General features: G+C 38.4%; 1 protein-coding gene and 1 pseudogene across 2 annotated transcripts in view; one reads left to right on the forward strand and one right to left on the reverse strand.

Moving 5' to 3' along the window:
- The window catches only part of HOOK3 (hook microtubule tethering protein 3), a 127,601-nt gene that overhangs the window by 8,714 nt on the left and 96,354 nt on the right, over nucleotides 1-22,533 (reverse strand). For both annotated transcript variants that reach the window (XM_057505230.1, XM_036880742.2), the window contains exons 16-19: nucleotides 17,580-17,667; nucleotides 12,552-12,586; nucleotides 2,610-2,692; nucleotides 1,554-1,654 (exon numbers count right to left, since the gene is read on the reverse strand). In XM_057505230.1, the coding sequence (XP_057361213.1) occupies nucleotides 1,554-1,654; nucleotides 2,610-2,692; nucleotides 12,552-12,586; nucleotides 17,580-17,667 (307 nt within the window). The remainder of the gene's footprint in view (nucleotides 1-1,553; nucleotides 1,655-2,609; nucleotides 2,693-12,551; nucleotides 12,587-17,579; nucleotides 17,668-22,533) is intronic.
- LOC130684447 (60S ribosomal protein L6-like) lies at nucleotides 17,690-20,392 on the forward strand (annotated as a pseudogene).

Raw genomic sequence — 22,533 nt, forward strand, 5'->3', positions numbered from 1 at the left:
GTGAATCCCACATTTCTCACTTATTATTATTACTATTTTTTTTTTTAATAAAATGCTGAAGTGGTAGGTAGATGCAAGATAAAGGTAGAAAACATAGTTTAGTGCTGTAAGAGAGCAAATGTAGATGATCAGGTGTGTGCCTGTAGACTAAGTGTTAATCCAAGCTAGACAAGGGCAATAAAACATCCACAGATGCAGAAGATTTCTCTAAAAACAGGGGGGCTGAGGTTCTAAGCCTCTCCTCTGTTGATCCCCAATTTCTCACCCGATGGCCCCCCTGCGACTGTGCGTGTCTTAGGTTGTTCCTCCCTTGAGGAATCTTACCCGTCTCTGGCTAACCAGTCATCTTCCGGGGCCATACAGGGAAATGTAAAGTTGGTAAGTCAGAGAGAGGCAATATTGTTTGAAAAGGTTAGCTTTTTACTTCTTTGCAGATTTATGCCCTGTGGCTTTTATGCCCAGTATTTGTCTTGAGGTATCTTTATCACTTGGAAGAATTATGATACTCAGTAAATTCGATTTGAGGCACGAATTCTATTTAAGGGTTGTAATTAGGAAGGAAGAAGAAAAGTTATAGGAGTAGCAGACGGAAGAAAACATGGGAAGATTGATTATTTCTTTGACATATCTTCTTGTAGAGGAACTTAAGCATGTATAGGTTTTAAACTACTAATTAAATTGCGTGCACACATTAACATAATAGGAATACAGTTACATAACCAAAGCAGACCTATAATTACCAGCCATCTCCAGTGAAACCAAGAAAACCAGTTAGGCACCCTAGGCATTTGTGAAAACTTATCTGTGATATGGTGGATATTGTCCAACTGAACTTGAACAGTCTGAGAGAAATCAGACAAATTAAAACAACCCATTCTTGGTGACTGTTCACATCTCATATGTTCTTTTAACAGTAGATAGTCTGTAGTCGTAAGATTTTGGAGTGCTACAACTTGCACTTCTCCTAATTCTTGGTTGAGTTCCAACAGTATAGATCCAGTCAAATTTGTTGTTTTACTTTATGCACAGGCCAGCTTAGATATCTCCTTCTTCATTCCAATGGCAAGTCCAGGAACCGGTGGGATGAATGCAATTACAACTGCAGCATCTAACATTGACTTTTATACCAAATTCTGGATTTATCTGATGATTTCTTGAAGGTGTTTTTTAACTTTGTTCCAGTAACCTCATTTTCTGTGGGAACTGAAAGTTAGGTCTAAAAGATTATTGATAATATATTCCATCAGAAGGCACAAGATGTTGGCTGTTCTACCATTACTGTAGCTAATTTTGAATTTTAGTTAAGGTGCTGACAGCCACTTCTTTCCTACATAAAAAACATTTTCCTCTTGGTAATTCATCCGGTAATTAGTGGTAATCTGTGGGGTGACCTATTTTGATCACCCATTTCCTGCTCAGGTTCTTTGCCTAAAGTTTTCTTTTCCCCTTTTCCTAAAAGCAGTCTGTGTGAGAAGTCCTGCACATGCACTCTACTTTGAGATGTCAGTGAAACACGATCAGAAAGTGGACAAAACACCCAAATGTACACTCACACTTTTGGCTTTCTCTAAGTATTTTTTATATCGCTCTTCCATTTGCTTCATTTCCTCTTCTTTCTTCCTTAAAGCTTCCTGTAATTCTTCAATTTTTAAGGCTACAGATGAGATAGTGAAAAAAAAATTTTTTTTAGATTGTATCAACTTTGAAAATATTTCAACTGCTAAAATAGTAGTTAATAGCCTTGAGAGATTTGTCTGTTCTTCTATATAATTTTATTTTTAAAACGTATATTTGTATATATGTTAAAAAAAAAAAACTTTTCTTATATGTAAACAAAAACTCCAGTGTGGGTGTACACAAATTAAAAAGTATCCAGTGACAGATGAACAGATAAACAAAATGTGGTATATGTATCGTTCAGCCTCAGTTTTGATACATGCTACAACAGGAGACATCATACTACGTGAAAACGAAAGACTTTATGCAGGTGAAATAAGCTAGACATGGAAGGACAAATACTGTATGATTCCATTTCCATGAGTTACTCAGAATAGTTTAATTCACAGAGAAAGAAAGTAGCATAGTGGTTACCACAGGCTGTGGGGGACAGGAGAAAATGGGGAGTTTCAATTTGGGAAAAGGAGAAGCTCTGGAGGTGGCTGGTGGTGGTACAGCAGTGTGAACATGCTCACTGTCACAGAACTGCACACTCACACATGGCTGAAGTGGTCATTTTATGGTATGGGTATTTTACTACAATAAAAAAAGTAAAAGCCAGGTCCTACTCCTACCTCCACACAGGGGTCAGTGAAGTCAAGCTGCCTACATGTGTAAATATCAACAAAAGTTAAAAGGTTCGCTGACTCACATGAGGCAATTAAAGTAATTTTGTAAAAAAGCATTAGCATCTACAGGTAAGGAAACATTCAGAACTATAATTAAAACTATCATAAAGATGATTATATATTCTTTCTGAAAAATAAGGCAAATTCTTTAATTTTTAGAATATGTAATAGGGCCTATTCTTAAAAGAAACAATTTTATACAAACTATCACTGGAGTAATACATGGCTAACCCATTTTAAATTATGCTAATTAGGAAAACTCACAGCTATTATTAAATCTTGGTTCGAGATCTTCAATAATGGCTCTCTTCTTCTGCAATTCATTATTGGCTTCATGAAGCTTCTCTCTATAACAACATATATAACACTGTGTTACATACTATTTTTTCTACTTGAACGATCTAAGTTCACTATTTTTGGAATACACTTGCATAGCACACAAGTGCTATGAAACAAAGATGAAAAGACTAATCCAACATGAATTTAATATATTTCTAAAATAAGTAAAAAACAGAGACAAAAATCTCAGTTTGAAACAGTCATTTCCCTTAGATAAACATGCACAACAGGGTACAAGGAACTTCATATGATCTTTATTTTTTTCTAGGAAGAGGATATTGTAAAAATTAAATTTAAAACTTTGCAGCAGTTTAACAATGCAAACTCTTATTGCAAAGAGAATGAAGTTCTAAAAATAAGAATAGGAAGAACACTATACACCAATAAAAAGTATAAACTAATGATACATGCACCCACATGGATGCACACCATAATGTTGAATGATGGAAATGAGACACAAAAAGGAAATACTGCATGCTTCCTTTTCTAGGAGGTTCAGGAAGTCTGAAAACTAATGAAAGGTGTTATGGGATCAGCTTTGTGGCTTGCTTGGGGATGTAGTCATTTAGAAGGGGGAACAAAGAATCCTTCCTGGTGGGTTGCTGGAAATACTATGTTGATGTGGGTTACCTATGTATGCAGGAAAGCATTCATCAAGCTGTACACCTAGGGACTTTGGATTTGAGTACTTTACTGTATGTTAGTTATATTCTAATACAAAATTTTTTTAAAAAGCATGAACAGCAAGTTTTTCCTGGTATTTGTATAGTATGTATAATTATAGTATTTACTGAGACACTGTAATCTGAGAGCTGGAAAAGGCTGCAAAAACTGGGAAATACAGAAAAAACTAAAAGGAAAACAGAGAACTTAAGTCTATTCCTGTCTGGTCTTTACTATGCATAATACTTTAATAAATTTCTTTCTAGTTTAACAAATTCTTTTTTTGAGGGTGTAACAAATATATACATAGATACACAATAAATATATAGACTTCAAAGAGTAAGAAAAACTAAGTCAGTGAATAAGGTTATAAAACAGAAATTATCTTAGGACCTCAGAAGCCTGTGAGTCCCTATCCTCTTTGCAGAGTTAACAAAATCCAGAATTTTAACGATTCTTATGATTTTTGTGACAGGCCTTTGTGTGTATCACTAATACGAGTGAAATCATTTGGTACTTGTCTTTCTCCGCCTGGCTTATTTCACTGAGCATAATACCCTCTAGCTCCATCCATGTTGTTGCAAATGGTAGGATTTGTTTTTTTCTTATGGCTGAATAATATTCCATTGTGTACATGTACATCTTCTTTATCCATTCAGTGTATCATTAATAATACATTGCTTAATTTGCCCAATTTTTATTTGTACACTATTCTGCCTTGTTCTGTGACTCATTCATCTTTCCTGATGTGTTAACTGTATACATTTTTATTGCTGGATAATGTTTTATTGTTTGATATACCTCTACTATCCATCATTTTATAATTGGTGGTATTTGTATTGTTTCTACTTTTCTGTGATAATAAACCATGTTCATTTGTACTTTCTCTTATGTGTCTCCTGGTTCACATGGACAACACCACCTCTAGGAATCCAGTGTATACACAGGGGAGTGGAGCTGATGGGTCACAGAATATATGTGTGTTCACATTACTAACTAAACTGAGGATATATGCCAACCAGCAATGGATGAGAATTACTACTGCTTAACATCTTGGACAATACTTAGCATGCCTGATTCTTAAATTTTACCAATTTAGTGTGTATAAAAGTTCTCCATTGTAATTTTACATTTGCATGAGAATGCATCTTTTGAGATGTCTACGAACTCAGTTATAGGTTAAATTGTCTTCTCCAAAAATATATGGTAGATTTAGAGGAGCGAACATGGCGGCATGAGTAGGACAAGAGAAATCTCCTCCCCAAAACATATATGTATATATATATATTTTTCCCTTTTTTTATTCTGTATCCTTTATTAAATACTTATTTTTATATATGCATGTATAGACTAAGTACTCATTTCACAATTCTGCTTTACATGTTTTTTTTTTTTGGTATCATTAATCTACAATTACAGAAAGAACATTATGTTTAGTAGGTTCTGCCCTTTACCAAGTCCCCCCGACATACCCCTTCACAGTCACTGCCCATCTGCATAGTAAGATGCTGTAAAATCACTACTTGTCTTCTCTTTTGTACAGCCCTCCCTGTGCCCCCCACTCACTATACATGCTAATCATAATGCCCTCTTTCTTTTTCCCCACCCTTATCCCTCCCTTCCCACCCATGGTCCCCAGTCCCTTTCCCTTTGGTAACTATTAGTCCATTCTTGGGTTCTGTGATTCTGCTGCTGCAAAAACATATATTTTTGAAAATACAACAAATACAACTATTCCTAAAAGAGAGACCAGAAGATACAGGACAACAGCCAGGCTACATCTACACCTGCGAGAACCCAGCACCTCACGAAAGGGGTAAGATACAAGCTGTGGCCCGGTGGGGCACAAGCGCCCCTCACCAGAGCTCCCCAGCAGGAGGACAGGAGTCAGAGCAGGAAGGGAGTGGGAGCCGAGGACTGCTAAACACCCAGCCCTAGCCATCAGCACTGGAGCGCAGACACACAGTGCATGGGGTGCTGGGTAAGAGGGAAATGGGACAGTAAACCCTGCGAGTAGGTCCCCGCAGCCAGCGCCCCTGGAACAGAAGAAAAGTGAGTACTTTTTGAAAGTCTTAAAGGGACAGGGACGCCACAGCTGGACGGAAATTCCCTGGCGCAATCAACCCAGTAACTGGGAATCCCAGGGAACTCCGGGTGCCCTAACACCTTGGGTGGCAGCGCAGCTCGGAGGCCCCTCACGGCGATAAACAGCCTCCTGCCCATTCCCCCACTGGCATGGCCCCACGATAGCGGAGCAGCAGCCTGAGACTGGCCATGCCCACAGCAACCTCAGGGAGCTTACTCCACAGCGGGCAGGTAAGAATCAGACCCCATCTGTGCGCAACTGCCCAGCACAAGCCGCTAGGGGTTGCCGTTCTCCCAGGGACTTGGTTCTCCCAGCCGACACACGCGCCAACTGCCTATGACTACCTCTATCGCCATGAAAAGGCAGAAGAATTTGACTGAGACCAAACTAACCCAGACATCCTCCCCTGAGAAGGAATCTGGGGAGACGGATTAAACCAATCTTCCTGAAAAAGAATTCAAAATAAAGGTCATAACCATGCTGATGGACTTGCAGAGAAATTTGCAAGAGCTCTAAAGAGAGAGAATACAAAAATAAAACAATCTCTGGAAGGACTTAAAAGCAGAATGGACAAGATGCAAGAGGCCATTAATGGAATAGAAATCAGAGAACAGGAACGCAGAAAAGCTGATGCAGAGAGAGATAAAAGGATCTCCAGGAATGAAAGAATATTAAGAGAACTGGGTGACCAATCCAAATGGAACAATATCCACATTATAGGGGTACCAGAAGAAGGAGAGAGAAAAAAAGGGATAGAAAGTGTCTTTGAAGAAATAATTGCTGAGAACTTCCCCAAACTGGGGGAAGAAATAGTCTCTCAGACCATGGAAGCACACACAACTCCCAGCACAAGGGACCCAAGGAGGAGAACACCAAGACACATAATAATCAAAATGGCAAAGATCAAAGACAAGAACAGAGTATTAAAGGCAGCTAGAGAGAGGAAAAACATCACCTACAAAGGAAAACCCATCAGGTTATCATCAGACTTCTCAACAGAAACCTTACAGTCCAGAAGAGAATGACATGATATATTTAATGCAATGAAACAGAAGGGCTTTGAACCAAGGATACTGTATTCAGCATGATTATCATTTAAACACAAAGGAGGGATTAAACAATTCCCAGATAAGCAAAGGTTAAGGGAATTTGCCTCCCACAAACCACCTCTACAGAGTATTTTAGAAGGATTGCACTAGATGGAAGCACTCCTAAGGCTAAATAGATGTCACCAGAGAAAATAAAATCACAGCAAAGAAAGAGGAACAATCAAACACTAACTAAAGGCAAAAAGTAAAATTAACTACCACAAAAGCAGTAAAAGGAAACACAAAAGAGCAAAAAATAAAACACCTAATATACAAAGAATGGAGGAGGAGGAATAAGAAGGAGAAGAAATAAAGAATCATCAGACTGTGTTTATAATAGCTCAATAAGCGAGTTAAGTTAGACAGTGAGACAGTAAAGAAGCTAACCATGAACCTTTGGTAACCACGAATCTAAAGCCTGCAATGGCAATAAGTACATATCTTTCAATAATCACCCTAAATGTAAATGGACTGAATGCACCAATCAAAAGACACAGAGTAATAGAATGGATAAAAAAGCAAGACCCATCTCTATGCTGCTTACAAGAGACTCACCTCAAACTCAAAAGACATGCACAGACTAAAAGTCAAGGGAAGGAAAAAGATGTTTCATGTAAACAACAAGGAGAAAAAAGCAGGTGTTGCAGTACTAGTATCAGACAAAATAGACTTCAAAACAAAGAAATTCACAAAAGATAAAGAAGGACGCTATATAATGATAAAGAGCTCAGTCCAAAAAGAGGATATAACCGTTATAAATATATATGTACTCAATACAGGAGCACCAACATATGTGAAACAAATACTAACAGAATTAAAGGAGGAAATACAATGCAATGCATTTATTTTAGGAGACTTCAACACACCACTCACTCCAAAGGACAGATCTACCAGACAGAAAATAAGTAAGGACACAGAGGCACTGAACAACACACTAGAACAGATGGACCTAATAGACATCTAGAGAACTCTACATCCAAAAGCAACAGGATACACATTCTTCTCAAGTGCACATGGAACATTCTCCAGAATAGACCACATACTAGGCCACAAAAAGAGCCTCAGTAAATTCCAACAGATTGAAATTCTACCAACCACCTTCTCAGACCACAAAGGTATAAAACTAGAACTAAATTGTACAAAGAAAGCAAAAAGGCTCACAAACACATGGAGGCTTAACAACATGCTCCTAAATAATCAATGGATCAACGACCAAATCAAAATAGAGATCAAGCAATATATGGAAACAAATGACAACAACAACACAAAGCCCCAACTTCTGTGGGATGCAGCAAAAGCAGTGTTAAGAGGAAAGTATATAGCAATCCAGGCATATTTAAAGAAGAAGAACAATTCCAAATGAATAGTCTAAAGACACAATTATCAAAATTGGAAAAAGAAGAACAAATGAGGCCTAAAGTCAGCAGAAGGAGGGACATAATAGATAAGCCCCTAGCCAGACTTATAAAAAGAAAGAGAATCTACACACAACAGAATCAAATGAGAAAGGAAAAATCATGATGTACCCCATAGAAATACAAAGAATTATTAGAGAATACTACAAAAAAACTGTATGCTAACAAGCTGGAAAACCTAGAAGAAATGGACTTCCTAGAAAAATACAACCTTTCAAGACTGACCAAAGAAGAAACAGAAAATCTAACAGACCAATTACCAGCAGAGAAATTGAAGAAGTAATAAAAAAACTACCCAAGAGCAAAACTGCCAGGCCAGATGGATTTAACGCAGTTTTATCAGACATACAGAGAAGACATAATACCAATTCTCCTTAAAGTTTTCCAAAAATAGAAGAAGAGGGAATACTTCCAGACTCATTCTATGAAGCCAACATCACCCTAATACCAAAATCAGGCAAAGAAACCACAAAAAAAGAATATTACAGACCAATATCCCTGATGAACGTAGATGCAAAACTAAACAACAAAATATTAACAAACCGAATTTAAAAATACATCAAGAGGATCATACACCCTGATCAAGTGGGATTCATCCCAGGGATGCAAGGATGGTAAAACATTTGAAAATCCATCAACATCATCCACCACATCAACAAAAAGAAGGACAAAAACTACACGATCATCTCCACTGACGCTGAAAAAGCATTTGACAAAATTCAACATCCATTCATGATAAAAACTCTCAACAAAATGGGTATAGAGGGCAAGTACCTCAACATAATAAAGGCCATATAAGAAAAACCCACAGCCAACATCATACTGAACAGCGAGAAGCTGAAAGCATTTCCTCTAAGATCGGGAACAAGACAGGGATGCCCACTCTCCCCACTGTTATTCAACATAGTACTGGAGGTCCTAGCCACGGCAATCAGACAAAACAAAGAAATACAAGGCATCTAGATTGGTAAAGAAGAACTTAAACTGTCACTGTTTGCAGATGACATTATATTGTACATAAAACCCTAAAGACTCCACTCCAAAACTACTAGAACTGATATCGGAATACAGCAAAGTTGCAGGATACAAAATTAACACAAGATATCTGAGGCTTTCCTATACACTAACAATGAACTAATAGAAAAGAGAAACCATGAAAACAATTCCATTTACAATTGCATCAAAAAGAATAAAATACCTAGGAATAAACCTAACCAAGGAAGTGAAAGACCTATACCCTGAAAACTACAAGACATTCTTAACAGAAATTAAAGACAACACTAGCAAATGGAAACTTATCCCATGCTCTTGACTAGGAATAATTAATCTCGTCAAAATGGCCATCCTACCCAAAGCAATATACAGATTCAATACAATCCCTATCAAATTACCAACAGCATTCTTCAACGAACTGGAACAAATAGTTCTAAAATACATATGGAACCACCAAAGACCCCGAATAGCCAAAGCAAACCTGAGAAGAAAGAATAAAGTGGGAGGGATCTCACTCCCCAACTTCAAGCTCTACTACAAAACCACAGTAATCAAAACAATTTGGTACTGGCACAAGAACAGAGCCACAGACCAGTGGAACAGAATAGAGTCTCCAGACATTAACCTGAACATATATGGTCAATTAATATATGATAAAGGAGCCATGGACATACAATGGGGAAATGACAGCCTCTTCAACAGCTGGTGTTGGCAAAACTGGACAGCTACATGTAAGAGAATGAAACTGGATCATTGTCTAACCCCATACACAAAAGTAAATTCCAAATGGATTGAAGACCTGAATGTAAGTCATGAAACCATAAAACTCTTAGAAAAAAACATAAGCAAAAATGTCTTGAACATAAACATGAGCGACTTCTTCATGAACATATCTCCCCGGGCAAGGGAAACAAAAGCAAAAATGAACAAGTGGGACTATATCAAGCTGAAAACCTTCTGTACAGCAAAGGACACCATCAATAGAACAAAAAGGCATGGGAGAATATATTCATAAATGACAGATCCGATAAAGGGTTGACATCCAAAATATATAAAGAGCTCATGCACCTCAACAAACAAAAAGCGAACAATCCAATTAAAAAATGGGCAGAGAAGCTGAAAAGACAGTTCGCTAAAGAAGAAATTCATATGGCCAACAGACACATGAAAAGATGATCCACATTGCTAGGTCATCAGAGAAATGAAAATTAAAACCACAATGAGATATCACCTCACACCAGTAAGGATCGCCACCATCCAAAAGACAAACAACAACACATGTTGGCAAGGTTGTGGAGAAAGGGGAACCCTCCTACACTGCTTGTGGGAATGTAAATTAGTTCAACCATTGTGGAAAGCAGTATGGAGGTTCCTCAAAAAGCTCAAAATAGAAATACCATTTGACCCAGGAATTCCACTTCTAGGAATTTACCCTAAGAATGCAGCAGCCCAATTTGAAAAAGACATATGCACCCCTGTTTATCGCAGCACTATTTACAACAGCCAAGAAATGGAAGCAACCTGAGTGTCCATCAGTAGATGAATGGATAAAGAAGACGTGGTACATATACACAATGGAATATTATTCAGCCATAAGAAGAAAACAAATCCTACCATTTGCAACAACATGGATGGAGCTAGAGGGTATTATGCTCAGTGAAATAAGCCAGGCGGAGAAAGACAAGTACCAAATGATGTCACTCATATGTGGAATATAAGAACAAAGGAAAAACTGAAGGAACAAAACAGCAGCAGAATCACAGAACCCAAGAACGGACTGACAGTTACCAAAGGGAAAGGGACTGGGGTGGATGGGTGGGAAGGGAGGAAGAAGAGGGGGGAAGAAGAAAGGGGGCCTTACGATTAGCATGTATAATGTGTGTGGGGCACGGGGAGGGCTGTGTAACACAGAGAAAACAGGTAGTAATTTTACAGCATCTCACTATGCTCATAGACAGTGACTAATGGGGTATGTGGAGGGGACTTAGTGAAGGGGGGAGTCTTGTATATGGTAAAGTCCTAAGCCCCAGTTCCTATGAATGTGACATCATTTGGAAATATGGTCTTTGCAGACATAATTAGTTATTATGAGGTTACACTGAATCAGCAGGCCCAAAATGCAATGGTCCTTACAAGAAGGCCATGTGAAGACCCAAACAAGCAGACAGAAGAATGCCATATGAAGCTGGAGACAGAGCTTGGAGTGGAATGCCAAGGACTGCTGACGCCATCACAGACAGGAGCAGGGACCAGACTTCCCTTAGAACCTCCAGAAGGAGCCAATTCTGACCGTACCTTATTTCAGACTCCAGCCTCAAGAACTGTTAGAGAATACATTTGTGTTGTTTTTAGCCACCCAGCTGGTGGTTACTTCTTTGGCAGCCACAGCAAAGTAACATAGGCCTCATCATTTTGATAAAGATTTTTACCACATAAAAAAATGACTGAACACAGAACAATGGTTAGACTGCAGTTTTAGGGAACAACAGGTATTCTCTTTGTTTGCAGTAAAGGAATGGGAAATGAAAAAAAGGACAGAATTCAGTACTAACTTCTGACTAAGTAACCTTGCAATGGCTGAAAGGTAACATTTTCTCTTTTTCTAGCTCACTAAAAATCTGCCTGTTGTTAGACTTGCCAGCAAGTGTCAATTGCTGGGAGTATCTCACTTTTCCCACTTAAAAAAAAATTGGACAGCATGAGGCAACTGGCAGAACACAGGAGTTTTTTCCAATCATAGTAGAACATGTGGACATTATCTGGGGGTACCGAGGCTGCCTGTTTCATCACAGTGTGACACTGTCATACTCCAACAGGCTAGGCATTCTTGGCCGCCCCACGGTCACTGCACGGAGAGAGTGACTATAAGTGACAGGACTACAGTTGTTACTAGTGAGAAAAATCATGGAACACGGCCAACAGTGTTGACCTTATCTAGCTGTAAAGGTGGATGAAGATTCCTTCCTCATGAAAAAACAAACACAATATTAAAAATTTTATTTTATCTTTTAGTTTAAAGTCACATTCATATATGTTTGCGATTCAAGGAAATGTTTGGAAATCTGTCACTGATAAGCTCTGTAGTACTTTAAAAATTTTACTTAAAAATGAATATTCAGCTGGTCATACTCTGAAGCTGGCGAAATGTAGCCTGTGGGTTGAATTTAGTGTGCTGCTTGTTTCTATGTATAAAGTTTCATTGGAACACAGTCAAATTATCTTATGTATTGTCTGTGGCTGCTTTCAAACTATAGAGCTAAGTGGTTGGTTGTGACACAGACCATGACTTGCAAAGCTTAAAGTAATTGCTGTCTGGTCCTTTACAGCAAAAGGCTTCTGCCTCCTGATCTTGAGTGCCTCAAACTCCTAACTATGGTTAAAAATTACTATCATGAAAATATAAAACCCTGGAATCATATTTAAGAAAACAGTTCTAAAGTAGAAATTGTTTGGATTTGCGGACCTTGGGTGGAGATGACCCTTTAGAAACCATTACTATATCCTGTGGTTTCCACTGTCATCCAGGGCCACCTGTGGCATTGCTAAGGCACTCTGCAGCCAGCTAGCAAAGCACGTTTCACTAGCTGATGTAAGAATGAGTCTCAGCAGCTTTTATACTTACAGATGTTCTTCAAGCTTCTTTTTTAGAAGAACTGACTGCAAATGGAAAATAAAAAAATAGTTTAACACTTTAACTAATAAACTGATAATATTTTAAAAATCAAGAGTATAGTAGTAATCACTTCTGAGCTCTCTCTCTCTCTCTGGTCAAAGAGTTCAAAACAAACACCCACATTTATTTCTCTTTGATTAGGGAGAAAACAGCCCATATGTGATTGCCAATCCACAAAACACACCTAGGAATGGTGTATCTGAATTCTCTACTTATAGAGAAATGAAGAAAAAAAGGCACTTACAATATGGACCTAAAATTCCTGGATTCAGTATGCTCTAACAACAATAGACTTTTCCTAAGACACTTTCCTAAGATACTTTAAATCTACTATATTATTTTCTTGGCATCATGAAAAAATCTGGGATGAATTTCCATACATACTTACTAACTTAATCAGAGATTTATGAATATGCAAAGGCTGTAAATAATTCATGTGATGGTATGGGAATGTGAGGATGATATATGCAAAGAACTTGAGATGCTGCAGAATGCAGCTTTAACTGGGTATTTAAGAAAACAGGAGATCAGCATTGGCCTAAAAATAAACATAAATAATGGCACTCTCTGTGGGACACTAGGTTTCATAATTAAACTTGTAGGGTACATATTAATGAATTCAATGAAATATTTCATTTCAACATAAATGGTTACATAGCTAATTTAGTCAAACCCAAATTTATAGGCTTATAAAACAAATTGTCTAATCAATCAATAGCTCCAAAATAGTCCTTCAATTTTCAGCCATCTTATTTGAGAATGAGTACTGTAACTGCTTCTTCTAAGTCCACCTGAACACAGATCTGAGGGTATCAAATTCACGTCTTTCCTCAGTATGTTAACTACAGCTAGACCAGTGGACCACAGTGTCTTCATCTCTGCTTCCTCGAAACAGAAGAGAATACAGTAACTGTTAACTTCCAATTACTGCTTGTTCCTTCTTTAGTACAGAGGGCAAAATGAAAACACCTTTTAAATATGATAACTTTAATTTTGCACTTATGTTTTGATTAGGCTCTATCTAGCAAAATTAATTTTAACTGAGCTAATACATAATGAAATAATTAATGAAATAATTAGCCACACCAGGCACTAAGTCACGTCCTGTGCATCGTCTCATGTTGGCCTCCTAACACTGTAATGTCAGCCCATCTGTGGTTGAGGAAGCTGAGGCTCGGGAGATGTTCAGGAGCTTAAAACAGGCAGATCCCCAACTGATATCAAGGTCCGCCAGACCCAGGTCTCCACACGTTCTCTGCTTCCATGCTGCCACACCTCTCCAACTGAGACTGTTACTACCAAATTACAGGGCAGCAGGAGGCTAGACCTTGATAGGAAAGTTCAAAGTATTATAAAAACTAATTATACCTCAAGACAAATGCTGGGCATAGAAGCCACAGGGCATAAATATGCAAAGAAGTAAAAAGCTAACTTTTTCAAACAATAAGGCTTCTCTCTCACTTACCAACTTCACATTTCCCTGTATGGCCCCGGAAGATGACTGGTTAGCCAGAGACGGGTAAGATTCCTCAAGGGAGGAACAACCTAAGACAGGCACAGTCGCAGGGGGGCCATCAGGTGAGAAATTGGGGATCAACAGAGGTGAGGCTTAGAACCTCACACCCCCTGTTCTGAGAGAAATCTTCTGCATCCGTGGATGTTTTATTGCCCTTGTCTAGCTTGGATTAACACATAGTCTACAGGCACACACCTAATCATCTACATTTGCTCTCTTACAACACTAAACTAAGTTTTCTACCTTTATCTTGCATCTACCTACCACTTCAGCATTTTATTTAAAATAATAATAATAATAATAATAATAATAAAGAGAGAAATGTGGTATCCACATATAAATCAAGTATAAAAACCAAATCAGTATTCATATTTGAACTGACTGTTTATAGTTCATAATGTATGAGCAAAACCGAAAGTTTCTGTGATGACTGCCCTTGTACTGTTCACTATGTAACTTATTCATTATGTAAGAATTTGTTCTACATGTAAAAACTTGTTTGTTATGCCTCAGAAGATTGGAGACTGACAAAAATTAGGCTTGGGGTGGAATAATGATTGTGCATTGAGCATTGACTCCCCTATACAGAATTTTATTGTCGTTAACAACCATTTGATCAATAAATATGAGAGATGCCCTCACAAAAAAAAAAAAAAAAAAAAAAAAAAAGGACAGATTTCCAATGGTAAAATAAATTAGTAACCGGGATGTAATGTATAGCATAAGGAATATAGTCAAGATATTGTAACAGCCTGGTAGGGTGATAGCTGGAACCTAGAATTATGTATATAAATGTTCTACCACTGTGTTGTACACTTGAAACTCATGTAATGTAATACTGTGTGTCAACTACCCTTCAATAAAAAATAATTATTTAAAAAAAAAAAAAAAAAAAAAAAAAAACTAATTATAACAGTGGGGTAGAATAGGAGGAAAAAAATAAGAGCAGCATCCATTTTAGTTTGACTTGTTCAGTTTGTGATATCCTTTAAATATCTTAAAGTGCAAAGGGCATAAGCCTATAAGACAAGTAATATTGGTATACTAATTTTGCATAAAATTCCCGTAATCTAAAATTTCAATACGTCAACTGTGTCATGGAAGAGAATGTATAAATCAAAAAACTGCTCAATATATAGAAGTGAATAGGAAGCCATACTTACAATAGCCTTGAGCAGAAACCATGCCAAGAGACAGAGAAGACATATTAGTATGAAGCAAACACAGCAGCCAACAGAAGGAACCATTTAGTAATTCATGAACAGAAGTAAAAGATATGCATTTTTTTTTCAAAAATGTACATTTTTCTTTCTTCTATGGTCTCCTCATCCTGTCTCGTTCTCTGGAGTTTTATACACTGTGGCTAGCTCAAATTATCCATATGCCTGGATATAACAATGATTTTCTGCTTCCATGCTAAAAATAAATGACATAAAAATAATAATAAAAATGTGCAAACCACCCTACTCTGACTTAAGGTCATATGAAAGGACTGTGCTTTTTGATAACAGAAATAGGCAGAATTTATGCTGTTCTTCGGTGGGGATTGATTCCATTTGGCATATTGTTCTATGTATTACACATTCCTGAGATGCAACACTAGGTTAGTGAAAAAATGAAGACAAAAGCATCAAAAATACCCTGGGGCAAAAAGCCACATGTCCTGTACCATACTATTTATTTCTCCAAATGATTTTGAGGTGTTATCAGAACAAGGAATGTTTCTATTTGAATCTTTTCTATTTATAGAAAAGAGCTCTGATAGAATTTCCAAAAATTTAGAGCAGGACATCTCATTATCATCTAGGCAGTCAATAAATTGACTAATTTATGCAAATAGTACTTTTAGGGCTTATATCTCACTTCTAAAATATGTTCTCTTAAAGTAATGGCACACAGCCTATTTAATCATATTTGATTACCACAGTGACAATCAGGCTATGCAAAATTACTTTTAACATAATAAATTCCTTTCTGTATGTTTTAACATAAGTAAGCAAATCCAGGACAATGGTTTTTGCTCTAACAACAAGGCTGAACTGACACTGATACTCTGACATCCTTTACTTCCTGTGTACTACATGTTCTTCCCCTACCATAATAAATCACCAAAACTCTTCTCAAAGACTTAGAGAACAAAGCAAAGTTCCCATTTACTTCTGTGTAAGGGACCTAGTGATTTCACTCACCTCAGAAATGTTACCACCTAGCAGTAGCTAGGCTTACTCGTATTTTAATACACTATTGGTTTTGCTTCACCTCTTTGTAATTTAGCAGTCTGGAGAAAGGCATTTTTAAATAGTAAACCAAGATATTTCAAACAAGTTCCACTCTAGTAAGGGAATAATGTGATTTAAGTGCTGGTGACAATTTTAGGAACTGGGAATCTAAGGAAGGGCTACCAACATATTAATTATAGGCTAAACTAAAACCATCATCTTATAAAAGCATATTGCCTTGATAAACAAGATGTATATTTAAGAAATTCATAAAATTAGGTCATTGATGGATGAACTTCTTGTCTCATATTCTCAGGTTTTAAGTAATACACTGGTTTAACATCCGTATTTTGATTCCCTTTGTCTTTTACACCCTCTTATGTTTGTAAGCTGGATGGGCATGGATGTGTCTATAGTTTTGACGCTGGTCCCGCCAAATGTCTCTACCAATGGGAACAACCGAGTAGGCTTACACTCAAAGGCCAGAGTTTATAGCAAGTCACACTGGCAACAGGAAAAAAAACCACCTGGCTGGAGCAAAGACTGATGACTAAAATTTAGCATTTCCTCCTCTATACAGTGTTGAGTATTTTATAGTTGCTGCTATACTGTATACTGCTCACATGTAAGAAATTTGCAAAATCTGATTTATTTAGACTTTCACTGGAGATTGGCTACTATGTGCTCCATGAGCCCTGCAAGAGATGGGGAGCAAGAGCTGACCTGCTCAGCGCACTCACTATACCCCATCTGGCAGGTAGGGCTGTGACAGATGCCATGAGCCACGGGAATGCAAAAGGGTCAGTGGACTGCTTTTTGCATGTATGTGGGATTCAGAAATCTAGAGATGGCAGGATTCTAGGGATGGCATTACTTTCCTAAATATCAATTAGACTCAAAAATTTCTCCTCAAACACTCTTGGTTACTACCAGCATTGTTTTGTTGTTAGCCTGAGTGAAAACTCTATACTCTGAATACTGAGCTAAGCACATTTAAAACACAAAACCTCAGTTTATTCCTCAGCTGATAAACTACAAATGACTACTTCCCAGCAGTGTGAATCTGAGAAACACAATAAAGTTTTGTCTGGTCCTTTTTTATAAGGAATATTGGTAAAAGAAAAACACTGCTTCTACTATAACCAACATAAGTTTTTTTGCTAGAGACCATCAAATAAGAGTTACAAGTTTTTTTAGCATTGTGAAACTGGTGGATCACTGTTAGTACATATTAAAACTTACATCTTCTGCTTTCGAGCCTTGATCCTGTAAAGATTTTTGCAATTCTTCAACTTGTGACTGTACTTCCAGAAGTCTCTGATTCACCAGCCTAAAAATCAAATGTACGTTAATTTTCCAAGTTGTGACTTATTGTGCTTTTTTCCTAGGTTGTTGTTTTGGTTAGAGAGACAGTATAATTAGCAAAACTAAGCCTCAGGTTAGAGTAATAGGAACTCACTTTTCTGATTATTTTTTGCGTCGCTTGAAATTTCTATGATGATTTCCAACACAGTATTTTAGTGGCCACATTTTGTCAAACTAGTGTACTTAGTCATATCTAAATTATCTGAATTCACCTCAGTATGTTTTTAATTCAAACTATGTGTCCGCCAATATGCTCAGCATGAGTATTAAAAGATCCTTGCACACGAGGAATTTAGTGGGGAGGCAAATGTTACAGTAAAATAAGAGGTAAGTGCTTCAGCACAGCCCAGAGGTGTGCAGGAGGAACGAGGATCACTCAAGCAGCAGGGACTGCACCTCACCGTGTGAGGGAGCTGCGACAGGCCTGACTTCAAGGGAGACTAGAACCATGAACAGAACACTCACGTGAAGGGTGAAAAGGGGATTCGAGACAGAATTCAGCACGTCCAAGGCCCAGGGAAATGAGTGGGTCTGCTGAGCTGAAGAACGACACGGCTGAGTGATAAGTTCTGAGGGGAGGACGGCTGGAGGGGAGCCGGAAGAAAAGAGCAGAGGCTGGGTGCAGTCCGGGGCGAAGCACCCAAGGAGCTAGAATCACCCTACAGTGGGGCTGAACCAGAACAACCTGGCCAGGCTTTAATAAGGCTGATCCTGCAGCCGACCTTCATCAATTCTGAAGGTCATTATGGTGCAGCTTTCAGTAGACCATTTGATTCCCTAGGTCTTGGGTGATGTTGAAGGATTGCAAGAAGGGAGACACATGGCGAGACACTACTTGAGGAAGATTACATTGGTTTGAGGGTGGAGGATGTTCCCAAAAAGGACCAGGCGCAGGCATGGAGACCAGAAGGCTGCTAAAATTATTACTAAATATGCCTGAAATTGAAGGGAAGAGGGGTAAATAACACAAGGAAAAAAAATAACACTTAGGATTTGGGTTTGAGCTACTGAGAAACATTTACTGAGAAAGGGACTACTGGAGCAACAGGTCAGGCAAGGAATATGAAGAACCTCATTTTGTGTTTGCTAAAAATGAAATGCCTAGAGATGTGGGTCGAACAGCCAGACACCTGTATCTGCAGCAAACAGTCTGGCTGAGCAATACACAGATGTGGAGCCACCTGGAGTCCACTGAAGCCAAGGTATCAGTAACACGGACTAGAAGGTAAAAAGGGGGGAAAAAAATGGTCCCTGGTAGATCAACAAAGGATGGTAAAGGGGACCTCACCCTGAAGACAACTAGGCGAAGCACAGGAGAGGTGTGCTATTAAAGGGAAAAACCAGTTTGAGGAAAGGGGAAATGGTCAGTAATAAGGAACACAGTACTCTTTCATCTTGCAAGATGGTGCGCGGAAAAGCTGAGAAGCTGGTTATCAAGGAGAAGCAGCCTGAAGCCAGGAAGGCTGATGCTGGCGGCAAGGTTAATAAGGGTGACCTCAAGGTCAAAACGCCAAAGAAGGGAAGCCCCACTGTAGCACAAACCCTGTCCTAGTCAGAGGAATTGGCAGGTACTCCCGATTGGCTACATACTCCAGAAAGGCCACAGACAAGAGGGAGTATTCAGCAGCTAAATCCAGGATTGAAAAGAAAAGAAGGTTCTTGCTACTATCACAAAACCAGTTGGTGGTGATAAGAATGGTGGCACCCGAGTGTTAAGCTTCGCAAAATGCCTACGTATTATCCCACGCAAGGTGCACCTTGGAAGCTGTTGAGCCACGGCAAAAACCCTTCAGTCAGCATGTGAGACAACTGCGGGCCAGCACCACTCCCAGGACCACTCTGGTCACCTTACTAGGCCCACAGGGGCAAGAGCGTCATTTTCCTGAAGCAGCTGAGCACTGGCTTCTACTTGGGATGGGGCCTCTGGTCCCCAGTCGCGTGCCTCTACGTAGAGCACATCAGAAACGTCCTCGCCACCTCCATCAAAGTTAATCTCGTGTGAAATCCCCACACACCTCGCTGATGCTTACTTCAAGCAGCAGCAGCCTCGTACGCCCAGGCACTAGGAAGGCAAGATCTTGGACACCAAGAAAGGGAAATACGGGCTTACAAAACAGCGCAAGGTTGGTCAGAAAGCTGTGGACTCACAAATTCTGCCAAAAATCAAAGCTGTTCCTCAGCTCCAGGGCTACCTCTACTCTGTGTTTGCTCTCATGAATGGAGTTTATCCTCACAAATTGATGTTCTAAATGTCTTACGAAGAAACTAATTAAATAACTGCTTCATTAAAAAAAAAAAGAATATAATAGAGAGATGCTTCCACTGGATTGGCCGTTTAAGAGATGACTGGTTATTTTAGTAAGAAATGCTTCGGCGAAACAGTGGTAGAAGTCACTCTGCCCTGAATTAAGGACAAACAAGACAGTGAGTATTTAGAATCCAAACAGCCAGAAAGTTCAATAAGCAAGTTTTTTGACTCAACAAATTTCAGGAAATTCTTATAAATCTTCCAGGTTCTATAATGCAGCAAAAGCATAGTAAGAACCCAATCAAATCTGTAGCAATAGCTCATGTTTTTCACATCAAGGAATAGAAAATCTGAGTGCTTTTTTGACAAGTGAAAGAATTACCTGAAAATCAGTATTCAATATGGGGACAGAGGTATATCAATACATTACTAGTGATCCTATAACGTTGGTCCATCTTTTCAGAAAGCAATATGGCAATATACTTCAAACTATAAGAGTCTATTAACTATCCATCTTAGCTATTTTTGAAGTTAGTGAACATACAAGCCTACTAGGTGAGGGTCACTGTAAATGCCATAAAAACATAGTAAGTCTATACCAAAATTCTTGAAGGATTTGAGGACTCAATATCCAACTCAAATATCCAGCAATGTGGAATGGACAAGCACACGTGATTTAAAATACAAAGATTAACACACACACACACACACACACACACACACACACACACACACACAGCTATACAAATACAAGTAAATGCAAATGAAAAAATTCTCATTTTTCAAAAAAATAAAATAAATGAGTATTATAATGCCTACCTCATGGGTTTATTTAAAGGACTGAGATAATACACAGAGAATGTCTAGCATAGTACTTGCACACAGCAGGCACTCTATAATGTGAACTGCCTCTACCTCTCTCCTCCATCAGGAGTTCAGTTAGTTAACACTCTAATCACATCTAACTGTCAAGGGGGCCTACAGAGAGGGTGAGCGTGAGACCATGATATACTCTGAGAGGGAAGGAAATGAGGTCATGTGCACTTTGCGACAATTCTCTGAGCAAGTGTCAGCAGGCATTACAGATTTTAAAAATGCTTATTATTATTACTGGGAAAACCAATTGGGGATTTACTACAAACCTTTCCTTCTACAGATGCACATGGTGGTGAGCAAACTGTATTTGAGGCCATGCAGTTAAAGGGCTCAGTGGGACTCAGGTTTCCTGGTGCTGGGCTAGTGCTGTTAATTTCTACCAGATTAGAGACAAGGTAACCTAAATGCTGAAACACAGTAACAGCAGACAAGGTAATTCACTTAATGGAAAGGGCATCCTGTGAGGGAAGTCAGGAGAAAAATAAATGCTTTGCAAACATGGCAGAAGATGTATTGACAAGAAAGAGGGTATGGGTTAGGTAGAGGCTCTGGAGTCAGGCAGCTTGGATCTGAGGCCCAGTTCCTTCATCTGTAAAACTTTAATAAAGATAAATAAGACCACATACTGAAAACACTTGGCACAATGTTCGGAACAAAATGTTGGGGACAAACAGGAGCATAATAAATGTTAGCTGCTGTTATTATTGTTATAGGTCATACATAGATGGCTATAATCTATAGAGGGAAGTTGTCATCAGTATTGCAATTTAAGAAACAAACACAATAGTAAAGTTGTAAATAGCTGTAAATATCAGGAACTTGGGAGACGATCAGTTATCTACACAGTGGAGTTCTGTATAAATGACAAGTAGCTATTCTCTTGCTAAGGGGCAGAGGCCAGTAACTGAAGCCTGTGAGAAACAGTGCCAAACACTGGAAAGGAAGTGGTGGGTGCTGATTCACTGGAAAGAAATTAGAGTCAGGAGATGGCTTTCCTAACTAAGATGGCTAAAATACAGCCCAGGGGCAAGGGATGCAGGAGAACACAAGATACTCTCACCCTGGGCCCACATGACTGCCAGCTGTGCTCTACAGTTCTTCTTCCTCCCCTTCTCATTTTCCACTTTTTGAAGTATTTAAAAAAGTATCCATTCTCTATGCTACTAAGAATTGATATGAAAATTTTCTCTTCTGTTTATGCTTAATTATGCTTTAATAATCACCCTGGTATTTATACTGTTCACCAATTCTACTTTAGTAGCTTTAAAAATTAAAGCTACAGGTAGAAGGGTAGGATACGTAAAATTGTCCTAACAATTCTGTCTCACAAAACTGACTCATACCTGGGAATTGACAAATCAATCAGGCATAATAAACAAAGAATCTGTACTATCAGGCAAACTATGAACCTATTAATAAAATGTGAAATCCCTAAAAAATGACAGACTATCATAGCACTTAAGAAAAGAAACTATGTTTGGCATCTAAGAAACGTTTCCAAAAAGAAAAAAATCTAAAGACTGTCACAACAAAATATAAAAATAACTCTTACCAGAGTAAGCTATTATTACTTTTAAAGTAGCTTGAATGACTGCAGAATGCAATACACTGAAAACTTATAAGCAGAAAGTTATTTTCTTGTTAAATTTGTAGATTCTAAATTCTCAAAATAATCGAATTGCTCATAAGATGAATGATTTCCTTTTA

Source organism: Manis pentadactyla, chromosome 7 (assembly GCF_030020395.1).
Source record: "Manis pentadactyla isolate mManPen7 chromosome 7, mManPen7.hap1, whole genome shotgun sequence".
Classification (NCBI taxonomy): domain Eukaryota; kingdom Metazoa; phylum Chordata; class Mammalia; order Pholidota; family Manidae; genus Manis; species Manis pentadactyla.